We start from the raw sequence: 16371 nt of genomic DNA on the forward strand, positions 1-16371 counted from the left end.
GGCTTTTAAACTCAGCTAGCAGTCTAGAAAATGAGCTGTGCCCTGTAAAGTCAGCCCATGAGTTACCATTTTAGCTGCAGAATAAGCTACTGCTCTTCTCTTTGCCATGGCGCTGATCCCTCACTCATTCATCTCTGATTGCCGTGCATGAAGAGAATCCAAACAATCTGCGCGAAATACCAGCTCATTCTGACATTCTGCAGCCTACTTTACTGCTCTAATACCCCACAGCTTTCCCCTGTCATGGGAAGGGAGCTCCTCTTGTAATTATGGTCTGATCAGCCAGTCTGACTGCTTTTGAAATAAGCAAGGGTTAAGGAATATGGTTTCTTGGAGTGTTGATGTGGGGTGCACAATAATGCTTCTCAGGTGTTGGCTGCAGCTCAGCTGTTGTGGTTGAACATAGACCTATTGAAAGAACAAAGCTCCTCTCTTGTTTTTTCTAAACAGCTGAAAGCTCCTCCCCTCTTCCCCCTTCAAGGCATCTGTGCCTCGTTATATAGACAAGGGGGCTAGCGATCCTTCTCCAGAACACTTCAGGAAGCAAGGTAAAAACAGAGTCTTAAAGCTGTGAACGGAGGAGAATCATGAGCGGAGGCGGACACCCTCTATTCACCCAACATCACTCTGTACTTTGACCACTTCATGTGCATTAACATCTCATTTTCTAGGGTGTGATTTCTCTTTTTTTCCCCTGTAGCTTGGAGACCCCTTAGAAGCCTTCCCAGTGTTCAAGAAATACGACAGGAATGGGTGAGCAAATGCTCCTTACTTAGTCCTTCACAACACTGTGGTCCAATGGCTAGGGCAATGCACTGGACCCAGGACACCTGAACTTGAATCCCAAGTCTGTCACTATCCTGTTGTCTGACCTCAGGAAAGTCCCTTCGTCTCTCTGTGCCTCTGTTTCCCCTCCCACACTTTACTTGTTTATACTGTGAGCTCTTCAGGCAGAGGCTCTCTCACTATGGGGATGTGCAGCACCTGGCACAACAAGGCTCCCCCATCCCAGTTGTGGGGTGTGTGTGGGTGTGCTTTAGATCCATAATGTATCTAATAAAAATAAAGCTTGTTGAGCAACTTTGAGGTAATGAGAGGATGATAAAGCCAGTGTTGATGCTAGGACGGGTTGTGAAGGAAAATATTAATACTAAGTATTTTCCCTGTCTGCTAATGCCCCTTATTTTCTCTGAAAGATGAGGTTACCGCATAGCGAGAGGGAGAGAACTTGGTTTCAGTTATGGGGAGAAGTAGATTCAGCTGGGCAGGGGAAATGTTGGGATTTTAAATACTAGTAGTGTGTTATCCACAAAAGGCCCCAGCTGAAGGGTGGGGTCAGCACTGTGCTGAGCACTGCATGGGCCTCGTCAAAAATAATCCCTACCCCAAAGAGTTTCCAATCTAAATAGCCAAAGGAAGGATTATTCTCCCCATGTTACGGCTGGAGGAACTGAGGCCCAGAGAGGTTCAGTGACTTGCCCAAGGTCTCACAGGGAGTCTGCCACAGAGCTGGCAATTGACCTCCAGTCACCAGCACAAGGCCAGTCTTTGTCTACCTTCTCTTTTTCCTCCTCTTCATACGCATAATGCTAGGCTGAATTCCTGGTGCCGGGATAGCACAGTGCAGGATGCTTTAGAGATATAAATTCAATAGAAACCTCTCTTCCTTGCATGTAAGTGCTGAGGTCAGGATACAAATCCCCTCTTCTTCATCTGTGGCTGACTAGGCTTCCCTGTACAGTAAGTGTGACCCACTGGTGAGCGTGTATTACAGATCCCTCTGTGTGCCTGATCTGCACAGGAGAGGAGTCTGCTACAGGCCTAGCTAGGGAGCTTTGGTTGTTTAGCTCAAGCTGTAACAGCTCGTGCTTTGAACTGTGGAGGTCCCTGGTTCAATCTGACCAGCCAGTTTAAAAGCAAGCCGAAATTGCTTGGGTATCTTGGTGCATGGCTTGCCTGGTGCTAAGTGCTGCTTTCCCATCTCTCTTTTCACAGTTTAAACGTCTCCATCGAGTGTAAGCGAGTGTCGGGCATGAACCAAGCTACAGTCGACTGGGCTTTCGAACTAACCAAAACAAATATGCAAACTCTGTAAGTCCAGGCCAGAGTGGGGGACCCTGTCCCTGGGGCAAGCTGGTGCTGACATGATTTCTGAGGACTCCCTGGCAGCCACAGATACTGAAGTAAAACCTCCCCCAACTGCAAGGCTACCAATGAGAACCGAGCACCAGGCGCTGGGGATATTGTGAAGAAGAGCTGCCCCCTTCCAGAAGGCACACATCCTGGCAGATGGTTTCCTAGGCCATTGTAGAATAGCCACAGGTCCCACAGGCTGTGCTTAGAGTATTGTTCTGCTAGGGCTAGTTAATATGATCAGCCTTCCGTGGGGGAATGTGTCCCCTCTTTCATTCTAGACAGTATTGTGACTGGACTAGATGACCTGTCGAGGTCTGTTCCAGTCCTACATTTCTATGATTCTAAAGCAAATTTTATTTTCTGACCTGGGTTAGACAGGATGTCATACTAGATGATCTAATGCTCCCTTCTGCCCTTTAAAACCTGTGGATCTATCAAAATCCTGCTGTGGGTTCTGTGCCTTGGGTTGAACCAGAACAACTACCTAGCCCCAGAGTATTGCAGAATCCTGAATCTGTAGGGAATAGTGGGACCCCTAATGACAGGGATATGGTGAAAGTATTTCCTCATTCTTGATCACTGTCTAGAAGTACGTACAGGGGGAGCAGATAGAAAAGGGGCCTTGAATCCAGTTGACGACGGCAGAATGAGATCCAGTGTCTGGGAATTGAAGCTAGACAAATTCAGGCTAGAAATAAGGTGCAGATTTTTAACAGGGAGGGTGATTAACCATCAAAACAACTTACTTAGGGATATTGTGGATTCTCCATCACTTGGAGTCTTCAAATCAAGATCACACGTCTCTTACTAAAAATTACACATTCTCAACCTTGCTGGATGTGTGAATCTGTGGGTGAGATTCTCTGCCCTTTATTATGCAAGAAGTCTGGCTAGGGGCATGTCTAGATGAACAAGGCAAGCCAGGGTGTAAATCTATAGCACTCCAGAATGCTGCATCTTAACTGTCCATGTGGATCATGCTGCTGTGCACTAAAAGTTCCTTAATGCACTTTGCATAATTCAGTTTGAAATAGCAGTAGATCTAAGTGTGCTAGGAAACTTTTTAGTGTGCAGTAGCAGGGTCGACACGGACATTTAGGTTGTGGCCTTCTGGAGTGCTGTATATTCACACCCCAACTTGTCTTGCAGTAAGTATTTGTTTAGATGTGCCCTAGATCATCATAATGGTTCCTCTGGCCTTAAAATCTATTAATCTTCTCATCTGGATCTCTGTAGCTGGAAGGAGCCAGCAGTAGAAATCCTGAGAACAGTGTATGCAGGAAGAAAGGGGACCAGAGTGCTGGGACCATCATGCTTTCTGCAGAAGGAGCATTGAGCTGCCCTTGTTCCTCTTCTCCCTGCCTGCAGGTACGAGCAGAGTGAGTGGGGCTGGAAAGACCGGGAGAAGCGGGAGGAGATGACAGATGACAGAGCTTGGTACCTGATCGCTTGGGAAGATAGCTCTGTCCCTGTGGCATTCTCGCACTTCCGGTTTGACGTGGAGTGCGGGGACGAAGTCCTGTACTGGTATGTGTCCTAGCACCTACTCCCTTTGTTTTAGGAACAAGCATTGCCTTCTGCCTATCTCCTCTAAACAGAGAGCGAAAGAGTAGGGAAGTGATTTGACACAGCATGTCAGTGGCAGAGCCAGAAGTAGATTTTTATCTACCGGAATTCCAGTCCAGTCCCCTGTCAACTAGATTACACTGCCACCCCTTCACCCTGCCTTTGTCGCATTCCTTTGTTTGCTCCATGAGCAGAATGTGCCTCTCCTAGGTTCACCCTCATGCTATAGGCCATAACTGTCATGTCAAGCTCTTTCCTAAGAGGAAAGGGTGATGTTGCTGGCCAGGGAATGGTCCTCTATCGCTTTTGCCCCCTCAAGCAGGGTGATTTAGGGCTTAGATCAGTGATAGTCAGACTGAGGCTCGTGAGCTGCAAGTGGCTCCTGCGGCTCTTTGCAACACATGATATTAAAACACTGTGATTTAATAATTTGTCAATCTAAGTTATTAACCAATCAGGATGCTTTTACTATGTTATTAACCAGTTGTAGTTGATAAAATAATACTTGGTCAGTTATTTTACTTTGAGAATTATATATATGTATATAAAAACCTAAATATTCCCTCTGTCATACTGTTTAAATATGGATATATAACACTATAGTAAATGAAACAATGAATTCACATTCCTGTGGCTCATTTGGGTAATGTTGATCACTAATTTGGCTCCTGAACCACTGAGGTCTGAGTATCACTGGCTTAGAATCAGGACTGGGTGTTGTGTTCTAATCTGGGTTCTAATCCTGGCTTTGCTACTGATTTGCTGACATTCTCCCCAGGGTGCCTCAAAATCTTCTCTACAGAATATGGCTGATGCCTGCCTGCTGCATGGGGTGGGCGGCAAGGCTGGTTTAACATTAGAGAGAGACTTCTGACTGAGATATTTGATGAGATGGAGAGTCAATGAAGCGGAGGGTTACGGAAAGGCTGGTCTCTCTTATACACAAGGGTCTCACCGCAACAGTGGTGGGACTGGGGTTCAGGCAACCTATGGCACACGTGTCGAAGGCAGCACACGAGCTGATTTTCAGTGGCATTCACACTGCCCGGGTCCTGGCCATCGGTCCGGGGGGCTCTGCATTTTAATTTAATTTTACATGAAGCGTCTTAAACATTTTAAAAACCTTAATTACTTTACATACAACAATAGTTTAGTTATATATTATAGACTTATAGAAAGAGACCTTCTAAAAACATTAAAATGTATTACTGGCACGCAAAACCTTAAATTAGAGTGAATAAATGAAGACTCGGCACACCACTTTTGAAAGGTTGCTGACCTCTGGTTCAGAGATTGGCTGGAATGAGTCCATGGAGGGTAATTGTGAACTGAATCCTGAATTAAATGGGGAATTTTTTCTGTGTGATGAGGCAAGTTGTGTTGTTTTGCATCTGCTAGTGTCTACAGAACAAAGAAATGAAGAAGCTGAGCAATACAAATATATCATGGGTGTGTGTAAGCATTGCTAGTGTGATGCCTGCAAATTTTCTGGCTGCATGGATTTCAGGACGTTGCATGTATAAGATCTTGAAACTTCATGTTGTAAGGTATTCATTTCCTCTCCCCTCCCAGCTATGAAGTGCAGTTGGAAAGCAAAGTCAGAAGGAAAGGTCTTGGCAAGTTCCTCATACAGATTCTGCAGCTCGTGGCAAACAGGTGAGTTGCTGTTCCACATGGCATGTAAAGTCTGGTTTGAAATAATTGTCAGTTTCATAACCTTCAGTTTAAAGTGTGAATCAATATGTTTAGTTTGTCAAAAAGAAGATCGTGGGGAACTTCTGCAGTACCAACTATTCTTTTAACCTAGTGGAGAAAGGCAGAACAAGAACCACTAGCTGGAAATTATAGCCAGACGCATCCAAATTAGAAATAAGCCACCAATTGCTAATAGTGAGGGTGATTAACCATTGGAACAAACTCCTAAGGGAAGTGGTGGATTCTCTCTCTTGATGTCTGCAAATCCAGATTGGCTGCCTTTCTGGAAGATGCTTTAGTCAAACAAGATATTTTGCTCAATACAGAGATAACTGGGTGACATTCTCTGGTCTGTGCTATACAGGAGGTCAGGCTAAATGTGGCCTTAAACTGACTCTGGGATTGACAGTCAAGCTGGGTCCTCTGCAATTTCCACCTCCTCACAAGTGATAAACATTCTGCAGTTGGACTGTAGCTAACAATTCGATGGAAGATGCATCAGCAGAAGTAGACTCTAGATTCCTCTCCCACAGCTAGGCCAGCTCTTCCAGGGTCCACAGGAGCATAAAATAGTAAAAGAAAACTTTTACCCCACCAGGGAGGGATAGCTCAGTGGTTTGAGCATTGGCCTGCTAAACCCAGGGTTGTGAGTTCAATCCTTGAGGGGGCCACTTAGGGATCTGGGGCAAAAATCAGTACTTGGTCCTGCTAGTGAAGGCAGGGGGCTGGATTCAAGGTCCCTTCCAGTTCTAGGAGATTGCTATATTGGGGGGAGGGATAGCTCAGTGGTTTGAGCATTGGCCTATTAAACCCAGGGTTATGAGTTCAATCCTTGAGGGGGCCACTTAGGGATTTGGGGATTGGTCCTGCTTTGAGCAGGGGGTTGGACTAGATGATCTCTTGAGGTCCCTTCCAACCCTAATAATCTATCTATGATTGAAAGCACTCTCTGTCTCTTTGGAGTCAGAATTGCTAAACATAAGGAAATATCATATCTTTAATACAGCCATGCTTCAAGTGGCATGTGTTCAAAGGGTCAGTTTTGGTTAGCTTGGACTAAAATTTGGATTTTAATTTATTTGAATCTATGAATAAAACTTTTTGTTAGATTTAAAGGCCAGACCATTAGATTATCTAGTCTGACCTCCTGTATGGCACAGGCTGGAGCATTTCAACCAGTTACCTCCGCATTGAGCCCAATAACTTGTTTGACTAAAGCATCTTCAAGAAAGGCAGCTAGTCTTGAATCCGTCAAGAGATGGAGAATCGGCCACTTCCCTTGGTAAAGTGTTCCAAAGTTAATCACCCTCATTACAAATTTTGTGAAACCAAATAGTAGGAAAAAAGATTCAATGAACAAATTGTGTGTTGTCATAGTGTGTGCATCTGTATAAATAACATTTGTATTCTGAGGCCCATGTCCTGCAAACACATAATGCCTTGGCTACATACACAAGTTGTACTGCTTTCACTATACCAGTGTAGTTAAAGTGGTACAACCCTCCTAGTTTGGATGCAGTTACATTGGTTTAAAAGGGCTTATACCAGTACAGATCTTCCTGTCTGAGCAAGGTAATAAGCCATATCAGTTTAATACACCTTTATACTGCTATAACTGCATCCGCATTAGGGGTTGTACTGGTATAATGGTGAAAATCACACCCCAGCCTCTTATGATAAATAGGTTCCTGAGATGGAGTGCTCCTCTATGATTATGCATAGGAACATCGACTACTTTCAAGAAGTTCTTGATGAGAAAGAACAGTGTATGTGAAAGAAGGAATAAAATGTGAATGTTGCAGTTTTGGCTCTCTCCTCTTATACTTGAACAATGAACATAACAGACAGTTACATCAGTAAAACTTTTAAGTGTAGACCATGCCTTAGGCATGTCTTGTCTTTGAGTTGTCCTGTTGAAATCAACAGGACAACTTGCATCTGTAAAGTTCAGCATGCATATAGGTGTGTATAGAATCAGGCCCTGAAATGTTGCTTTTCAGCATTTGAAGCTCAATCTGAACCCAACAGAGTGGTGCCAAGTGCTGAGAACCTGGAAGTGGCACTGACAGAAAAACAAGAATGGAAGTGACTAAGACTTGGGCTACATTACAGCGTTAGGTTGATGTAAGGCAGCTTACATCGACCTAATTATGTCAGTGTACACACTACAGCCTTATTGCTGCTGATGTAAGGGCCCTACTACACTGACCTCATAACTCCTCCTCCAAGAGAAGTGTATGGCTTATGTAGGTGTAGCTAGGGTGATGCAGCCATGTAGACGCTGCATTATTTATATCAGCTGTTGGCTCTCATTCTTGTCAACTTCACAGCTCCAGCATGGAGCCATGAAAGTGACAAGAAAGCTGGGCTGTGACCCTGGGGCGAGTTAAGGGCTCCAGTTAGAGCCCGGCTGCCCCCTGGGCCTCCGCTCCCAACCAGGCTGTGCCTGCCCTGCTCAGAGCTCTGCTGTCCCCCAGGTCACAGCTCCCTCAGCCCAGTTGCTGCCTTAGGTCCCAGCCCTGAGCTGGGCTGCATCCACTTGGCTCCCCGCTCCCAGGTCAGCTATGTCCGCCCGGCTCCCCACTCTCAGATAGACTGTGCCCTGAGCTCCTGTAGGGGCCCAGTGGCTGCCCGGAGTCTCCCGGCTCCCCACGAGATCATTAGGTGTCAGTATCCCTTGGATTCCTTTTGTATTATTCTTTGAATACTGACTGCTGGGCCTCTCTTGCCTTTCAGCACACAGATGAAGAAAGTCATGCTAACAGTATTTAAACACAATCATGGGGCCTATCAGTTCTTCAGAGAAGCATTACAGTAAGGAACTTACCCTAACTCTTGCTTTCCTGCTCTCCATGGGGGGAGGCGGGTGGGGGTGGCCTGTTATTTATTTAATATGGTAGTACACCGACTGCTTCATCATTTCCGTTTGTAACACGTTCACACAACTGTCTTTCAGTACTATGGCAACGTTACGCTAAAGGGGAGAGGCCGTGGGGACGGTAGACTAGGATGGATGGGAATGGGTGGTGGTGATAAGGACGGGTGCACGAGGACCTGGTCATCTGCTCACTACTTAAAGGCAGCATAGAGAGGTGGGTTTTCAAATCTCTCTGCTTCTCTTGCTTACTAGCAACCTTTCTTGCAAGATCCCCCCCCTACCCCAAGTGACACAGAGGTAGCTCCATTGGAACTGAATTGCATTAACTATAGGCAATGCTTGTTCCCTTGTCAGTTGAGCTTTCTCTTTATTGTCTCTTAACTATAGGTGCAGAGGAGGATTGTTTTAGCTACTGACTGTCTAGTGCATTTCATCCACAAAGTTCATACTTAACCACCACTCCTCACCCCTGTTTTACAGATGCACAGAGAGGGAAAGTGACTTGTGAACAGAACCCATCTCCCCCTACCCCCGGTCCTGTGCTCTGTCCATTGGACCACGCTATCTAAAACTATATTGTCTTTAGAGTGGTTCTTGGGCCTCATAGCTAATTCTTGCCTAGAGCAAAAAGTGACAGGGGAAGAAACACATTTACCAGCTGAAATGGGAAGCACCCACACTCAAACACACCTGTTTGAGTGATGTGTTTGATATCACTTCAGATTTAACAACAATGCTTCAACAATGCTTTCCACTTCTCCATCAGCTTTCATTCCCCATGTGTCTGCCATGCTGGGGAACAAGGAAGGGATTTGGATAATGCGAAGGTTCATATAAGAGAGCAGAGACCCCTGGCTAGGACTGCGGGGAGGATGAGTCCCCAGCCAAGAGGAGGCCGCCCTGCTGCTGACTGGCTCCTGTGGCAATGCAGGGAGCCCTCTGCAGCCCCCTTGTCACCAGAGAGATTGAGAAGGGCCATGACAGCAGAGATGCAGAGGGCTTCCTGCATTGCCACAGGGCCGGTGACACATGATCTCTGCAAGGAGCTGATGCAGTCCTGCAAGGAGCCCTGTGCAGCTCTGTTGTCAGGGGAGTGAGTGGGTGGGGCAGAGCAGAGACCCCTACCCAGGACTGTGAGGAGGAGGAGGAGCTCCCAGCTATGTGGGAGGCCACCCTGCTTCTGAATGGCTCCTGCCTCTTAATTGTCATGCTATTCGGATAATTGGGAGTAGACTGTACTAGGGGATTGTGTATGCAGGACCTCACCTTTACAACCCATCAAAATACAGAATTGGGGAGAAATCTGTTACTTTGAGTCCTGTTTGTAAATTGATGCTAAAGCAGAGAAGAGTGCAATGGGAGAACTGTCTAGGGGTGTGGATAACCCAACCTGTGCACCATTGGCAGGGGTCAGGGCAAGATCCCTAAGGCTAAGCGAAGGTGACTAGTATTAAGCAGTCTCTAACATGATGTGTTTCCTAAATTCCTAGATGCTAGGAAGTAGCTTCTCTCTCTATTTGTTTTGTACCTCTGCAGGTTTGAAATTGATGACACCTCGCCCAGCATGTCTGGCTGCTGCGGGGATGACTGCTCCTATGAGATCCTCAGCCGAAGAACTAAATTTGGTGAGAGCCAGCACTCTCATTCGGGCAGCCACTGCGGAGGTTGCTGCCACTGAGTCTGAACCACCTCTTTGTGTAGTCCTCCTTGCAAACGCACCCCTTCATCTTCCTTCCCTGCCATCCCCATCCTCACATACTCCTTAAGATAGGTCACCGCCTGCCTCTTAAGTCAAGAGACTTAGACCACGTTCTGGAGTGCGTATGAAATTGCTCTCCTCTGTGCAGGAGGCACTAGAAGTCAAAGTCCTGTCCAGCTCTTGGACCTAGTGCTCTGACCTCAAACAGGAAGCACCAAAGGTGTGAGTCTGAGGACACTAAGTGAAAGCAACTTCAAAGCATAGGTTAAAGAAGCGGCGATAGCACAGGGCATGCAATGAGGACAGTGAGCCAGTAGCCTCTCTCTCCCCTGACGCCCCCCCCCCCCCCCACCGACCTGCGTGATATAAGAGGTTTGGAGCAAGAGCGATGACACGGCTTTATTACCCACATCTCACTCCCTGCGAACACCATCTAGGGATTAGCATTGTTCTTTCCCAAGGTGCTCTATGGAGCTTTAGAACCTGTTACAATGCAAATACAAGATTCTGAGCCAAATAACACAGGCACATCTTAGAACCTTTGAGAATTTCTTTATGCTTCACCCAGCCCTCGTGGGTCCCAAGTTCAAGGTTCCATGTATCACCTGTAACACCTTTATAGTGATGGCTTCTGCAGAGGAAATGCAGAGGGCTATGCTCAAGTTTTGATGGGAAATTCCCAGCTCTTCCTGGCTTTAAAATGTAAATTACAACCTGTAACTTTGGGGATCTTAAAGCTGGATGAAAAAAACCATCCCTAACAACTTTGTGAGCAAAACTCTTTTCACTTTCTTAGCTAGGGCAAGGAGAGGCTATTTAGTGTTTTTGCTTCCCTGCAGTTGGTACCAAGTACTAAAAAGACATAGAAGTGGATTGTAAGATCAGCATATTGGGAACATTTCTGCTGAAATGCATGTGGCCTGGCAGTTACATGTGACAGTCAGGGATTGAGTGCACATATGCAGTGGTTCTCAGTCTGAGGTTGGCATGCCACAACCCTGTTGCTTTCTTGTGTTCTAGCTATAGTGTGCATTCCATGAAGCAGAGCAGACCCGGGAGCTCTATAAGGCTAAGGGGAGCTAGCAACTGTAATGGGCTTACTTGATTGTATTGACTGTGTGTGATCAATAATAGTCAGATCTCATGTGATGGCTCTAATCTCTCTGCAGTAGCTGCCCTACACCTGACTGTAAGAGCAGGGGACTAAACTGAGAGCTTCCATGTTCTACTGCAGACACCCAGCTCAAGTCACTTCTCCTCTCTGTGCCTCGGTTTCCCCATATGTAACACCGGGATTCTACTGACCCAGCTAATGTCTGTAAACGCTTGAGATCCTCGGGTGGCAGTCGCTAGGGAAGCACAAAGTCTTTCTGGCCGAGTATAGTCCATGGAGGTGAGGGTAGAGAGGGGAAGACACCACACCAGTGCTGGTTGGAACAAGTCACATAACTTAGTGTTCTACTGGAAACATGTTAAGAACCAGGTTAGCATAAAGGATCCATAATGTAGGGCTAACCATATCTGTTGGCCTCATGAAAGGGAGGTTGTAGAAAGCAGCCAGTGGTAGGAACATTCTGGATCTTGTGATTTGTTTTAATTTTATTTTTAAGGCCTCTCTGTAACTTTTTCTTCTCAAGGATAGGAAACTGTCATGGAGTCTGTGACTCCTTTTTATTCTTAAGCTGCTCACGGAAGTCCCCCCATCCCATGGGGAGAACAATCCTTCACCTTCCATGCCCTCAGAACAGGCCAGTGACTCATTGCTTGAGTTCCAGCCTCTATTTTTACCAAATCCAAACTGTCAGTAGGAACAGTGACAAGTTCCTCATTGCAGTAGATGCCTTTTGCCCTTCCTCAGAGCATGGCATTCCATCCTGAGCCAGGGAGCAGGAGGGCATGCCCCCCTTTCGCCTCAGTGAGGTGTGTTGGCATCCAAGCCCTCTCTGGGGATCCTGGTGGGGCCCAACTGGAGTCATTGGGACTCTTTAAATCTCCTTTGTCTCAGTGCAGCTGTTGTGGTAAGGACCTCTGTCTCCATCTTATCAGGTGCCCCAGTTGTGGGTGGAACCTTTATCTGCATTTCACCCACTGGGGGGTTCAGACCTATACCTGTTCAAACCTCTGCCTGGGGGAGTAGGACCTCTGTCTGTGTCATACCAGGTGTTGCATCTATGGAGGAGTAATGACCTCTACCTGCATTGTACATGCTGGGCGTGGGGGTGTAGGACATCAATCTATCTTGCACTGTTACACCTGCTAGGGGGTAGGACCTCTGTCCATGTTGCACCATGCACACCCAGTTGTGGAGACCTTCCACAGCTAGATTTGATGCATTCATTGTTAAGTGTTGCCATTCTTTATGCCCATCCCCTCTCCCAGTTGGTCCAGTATGGGCTCCTCTGCTTCTGCTCCCTGCAGGATTGAGCCTTCCCTTCATCTGTCATTTTTAGCTCCGTTATTCCCAGCCTCCCATGCCCTGTGGCAGCCCCAGCACTTCACTGCCAGCCCAGGGTCTGGATGTAGAAGCACTTTGCTTTACCTGCCATAGAGAGACACTATCTGAACTCTGCTGCAATTTAGCCTCTTTCTGGGGTGGGAGAGGTCCCTGTTGGAGTTGTGAAGTGCATCTAGTCAAGCTAGCTACGTTCTAGCTCTTAGAACTACCATTCACTGGGCTTGCTGTGCGGAAATGTAATATGGGCTTGATTTTTCAGGGAGTCAGACACGCCATTTGCAATGGGAATTGGACCCATAATTCTGATAGGCATCTGTGAAATCCCAGCCATAGCTCTTCTACAAAGGCATGTTATTTAGGGACAGGGAATAACCTGTTTGTTTTTACAGGGCTGGCTCTTTACTTGAGATCTGCTTCTCTCTTCCTAACCATTTGCCTCCTTCCACCCCTGCCAACTTGCACTTTGAGAGAAAGATGCTTTAAACTTTGGCCCACACAACCCTGCAATTTCGGGTCTTTGAGGACAAAGATGCTCATTTTGAAGGGTGATTGGGACAGCAATGGGATAAATCATGCTACTGTTTAGCTGCTGCTCTTCACTCTTCAGATTTGCTGGGCATGGAGGCCAGGATTTGTGAAGGGACCAGTGATTTTGGCTGCACCCATATTTATATTCCTAACTTGACATCTTAAAAGAGGCCTGGTTTTCAGAAGGCACTGATGTCTCTGAGGCATCTCTAGATGGGTAGAACCAAAAATAAACTAGTCACTGTAGAAAATGTTACCGACTAGTGCATGCTTTCCTCCCTTAGCTGTGGCTAAGGACTAGCCGAAAAGGGGCTAGCTGCTGACCTGCAGAGAAGATTTCTACTGCTGCATGGAGAATTCAGGGTTTAAAGCTGAACTCTTAACACCTTTCAAACATAAATGCAGAGCCATTAACCTACAGCCTGCAATGAAGGGGATCCACAATGACTTGCGACTTTTCACACATTCATGAGGGATTTTTGGGACCTCTCTTCCTGGTCAGCAATGTAATTTGCTGGCATTGCTTAGTATGCACTGGGTCATTAAGCTGATGGGAGATTCTTAATGGCCACCATGTCTCCTGCTTTGCTCAAGGTCAGAGGCATGTGGCCCTGCATTCAGCCTCAGCAGTGCTATCATTTTGGATTGGATCATCCTGTCTTGACCAGTTCAATCTGGCTAATGCTTATGGCTGTAGTGCCTAAAGTTGCCTCAACCTCCAAGAGTGTTCCCCTCTTGTGTCTGATTTCTCCTGGCATGTGGACACATGACAGATGGTGCTGCATCTCCTCCGAGTGCCTCCCTTGTACATGAAAGTCTCAGGCCCCTACTGCTGCTGCCGCATCCTCCAGCTCTTTATACTAGGGATGGGCTTACATCCTCTTTTAAGTAGCCAGCTGTGCTTGCAACCCCCTGCTAAAATGCTGCCCCTATGCTCTGTGTTTCTGAGGGCAGAGGCAGGGCTGCTTGCAACCAGGGAGCATCTGTTCCTGCATCAAAATCATCATGATCCCTTAAATGAGGAGGACCCTGTAAACAGCAAGTCAGCTTTTGTTTGTGCTCCACTCCCGCTCACGCCTATTTGCCAGCCAGGCTAAACTCCCAGCCAGAATGGCATTCCCCTTTAACCAGGTCAGAATCCCTTCCTCTTCTTTCTAACAAGTTGCATCAGCAGCCAACGTTAGCCCTCTTCCTCCCACCTTTCAGCATAGCCTTGGCACCACATGTGCAATGAGCAGAGGATTACTTTGGCACCGGTTGTAGCTACATAGCAGACTGTATTTGCATGGCACATGGATGTGGAGCATCTAGTGCTATTCCCCTGCTGTTGTGGCTGAGAAAATGACAGTTATTCACCAATTCCCCAAAATGACTATCTCCCTGCTCCGTTTATTAGCTAAGTCCTAGGATGGTTTTAACCCCTTGGTGCCCAGTATTTGTCTTTCAGCAGACACGTGCATCATTCTGCTGACATTGGGTTGCTTTAATTAGTATCAAAGAACGTGAAAGCATTTTGAGGGAGTCAAATTGCATTAAATTTAAGGGAAATTTAAGCAGGTCAGGTTTAAGACCTGACAATTCTTGGCCTGTAGTTTTGGCATCTGTGTCCCAACCAGATCTGTTTTAAGAAACCTAGTGCTGTGTACGCTAGATGCTTGACCCCCTAAACACCCTGTGTTGACTCCTTAACTCTGAGGTCAGTGTCTGAAAGCCACATACCAAGTTTGGGGAAAAGCAGTGTGTTTATGGTGGGTGGTTGTGTTGTTTAATTTCCCCCTTTCTCCACATATGAAATCCTCCTTCAGTCTGTCCCTGTGATCCCCAGGTAGTGGCTTTTCCTCCTCAGACTGGATTCTGAAACTTACCTCTCAGTCTCACTAACCCAACTCAGCCAAAGCACCTGTTTAAACAGGGGCTCAAGCCAACAGGTCTGAAGCCCCTGCTTAACACTAAGCATGTGCTCAGGTGCTTTGCTGGATAGGGAAGCTTTGCTGAATCTGGGTAGCTCCCTGCCAAGCAGTAAATTCCAACCCATACAAGGATTCTGGTTTTTTTTTTAATGACTCCCTTGCCACGTTTTTTCCTGGACTTGGTCTCCCTTTATGTCAGTCAGCCCAATAACTGTTCTGTGGCATGTGATAGTGGGTGAATTTTATAGCTAGCTGCAGTTAGGCCTGCTTAAAAAAGTAAAATAGTAATTTCTCCTCTGGACACTCTCCTTGCTTTCCTCGCTGTCTTCTGCCTATCCCCAAAGCAGATTGGTGAATGTGACTTTGTCCATCTCTTTACCAGCTCATTCTCTTCATTGTGAACATACAGACAGATCTTCTTGGAAGGGGTGGAAGGTTCTAAAACAAACCCAGTTTTTTGTTGTTTTTTAAGGAAAATTCCTCCCTCATCCCCTTTTTACATTAGGGACTCTCTTACCCCCTCTTTTCCTCCCCACCCCAGATTATTCTAACTGTGGCTAAACAAAAAGGGCTCCTCAGAAAATTCCTCTCTCCCTTCTCCCCTTTAATGAATATATTCTTTGACTTAGCAAGTTGATCTATACTTTTGTTTGTCTTCTTGGTACCTTTTGAGGTAGGATTTCCTCCCCGAATAAATGCCAAGTCTAGTTTGACAGACATAGCTGACCTGTTTGTACTGTATCATTTTTACTGAGGTCGGGGCATGTTAAGTTTTTTTCCTAAGCCTTGTCTCTCTTTTTTCACTTTTTAAGTTGATCATGTGTTGGGACTTCTGCGTGCGTGTGCATGTGTAAGGTCATTTTATTTGGTTTTTTTCCCCTTTCCGTTTCTAAAAGAAAATTTAAAATAAAACTTCACTTCTGATGTTGTTGGTTTTTTTAACTAGTAACTATTCTCACTGGAATCAAAGGGAAAAAGCTAATCTTTTTGCATTGGTTTTATTTGTATGTTACAAATAAAAACAGTTTGTTCAATGTCTGGTATTTTTTCTGCAGCAGGCGCGAGGCAGCAAAGTGTGAGAGGTAGAGAGTTAGGACTTGATTCCCAAGTGGATTGGGGGAAGGGAGGTGGGTGGGAGTCAGGACTCTTCGGTGCTGTACCTTTCTCTGGGAGAGGAGTGGGGTCTAGTGTGTTAAAACAGGGCCCCTGGGAGTCAGCTCTCCTGGGTTCCATCACTACCTTTAGGAGATGGTGTGGTTTTGAACAGTTTAATGCGATGGGCAGGATGTGTTTTCTGTTCCCCTCTCTGGGAGAAGAATGGGGTCTAGTGATTAAAGCAGATGCGTGGGGGTCAGAACACCTGGGTTCTATTTCTGGCTGTGGATGGGGAATGGGGTACAGTGTTTGGAGCAAAGTGGGCTGGGACCCAGGACTCCTGAATTCTGTTCTACCACATTTTTACTAAGTAACATCAATCCAAATCACATATTTTTTCTTCAGAGGG

The 16371-nt window shown here is 46.2% G+C and overlaps 1 protein-coding gene across 8 annotated transcripts in view; it reads left to right on the forward strand.

Annotated features, from left to right (window-relative positions):
• NAA40 (N-alpha-acetyltransferase 40, NatD catalytic subunit) overlaps window positions 1-16371 on the forward strand; it is a 35302-nt gene that overhangs the window by 13671 nt on the left and 5260 nt on the right. For 3 of the 8 annotated variants that reach the window (XM_039547900.1, XM_039547901.1, XM_039547902.1), the window contains exons 3-8: window positions 701-753; window positions 1996-2091; window positions 3505-3663; window positions 5275-5358; window positions 8134-8211; window positions 9812-15901. In XM_039547900.1, the coding sequence (XP_039403834.1) occupies window positions 701-753; window positions 1996-2091; window positions 3505-3663; window positions 5275-5358; window positions 8134-8211; window positions 9812-9953 (612 nt within the window). In that variant the 3' untranslated portion in view covers window positions 9954-15901. Of the gene's footprint in view, window positions 1-700; window positions 754-1995; window positions 2092-3504; window positions 3664-5274; window positions 5359-8133; window positions 8212-8353; window positions 8490-9811; window positions 15902-16371 lie in introns of those variants that run through there. The other 5 variants (XR_005601340.1, XR_005601341.1, XR_005601342.1 and 2 more) reach the window with 4 other exon arrangements.

The sequence above is a fragment of the Mauremys reevesii genome, linkage group 7 (genome assembly GCF_016161935.1).
Source record: "Mauremys reevesii isolate NIE-2019 linkage group 7, ASM1616193v1, whole genome shotgun sequence".
In the NCBI taxonomy this organism is placed as follows: Eukaryota; Metazoa; Chordata; order Testudines; family Geoemydidae; genus Mauremys; species Mauremys reevesii.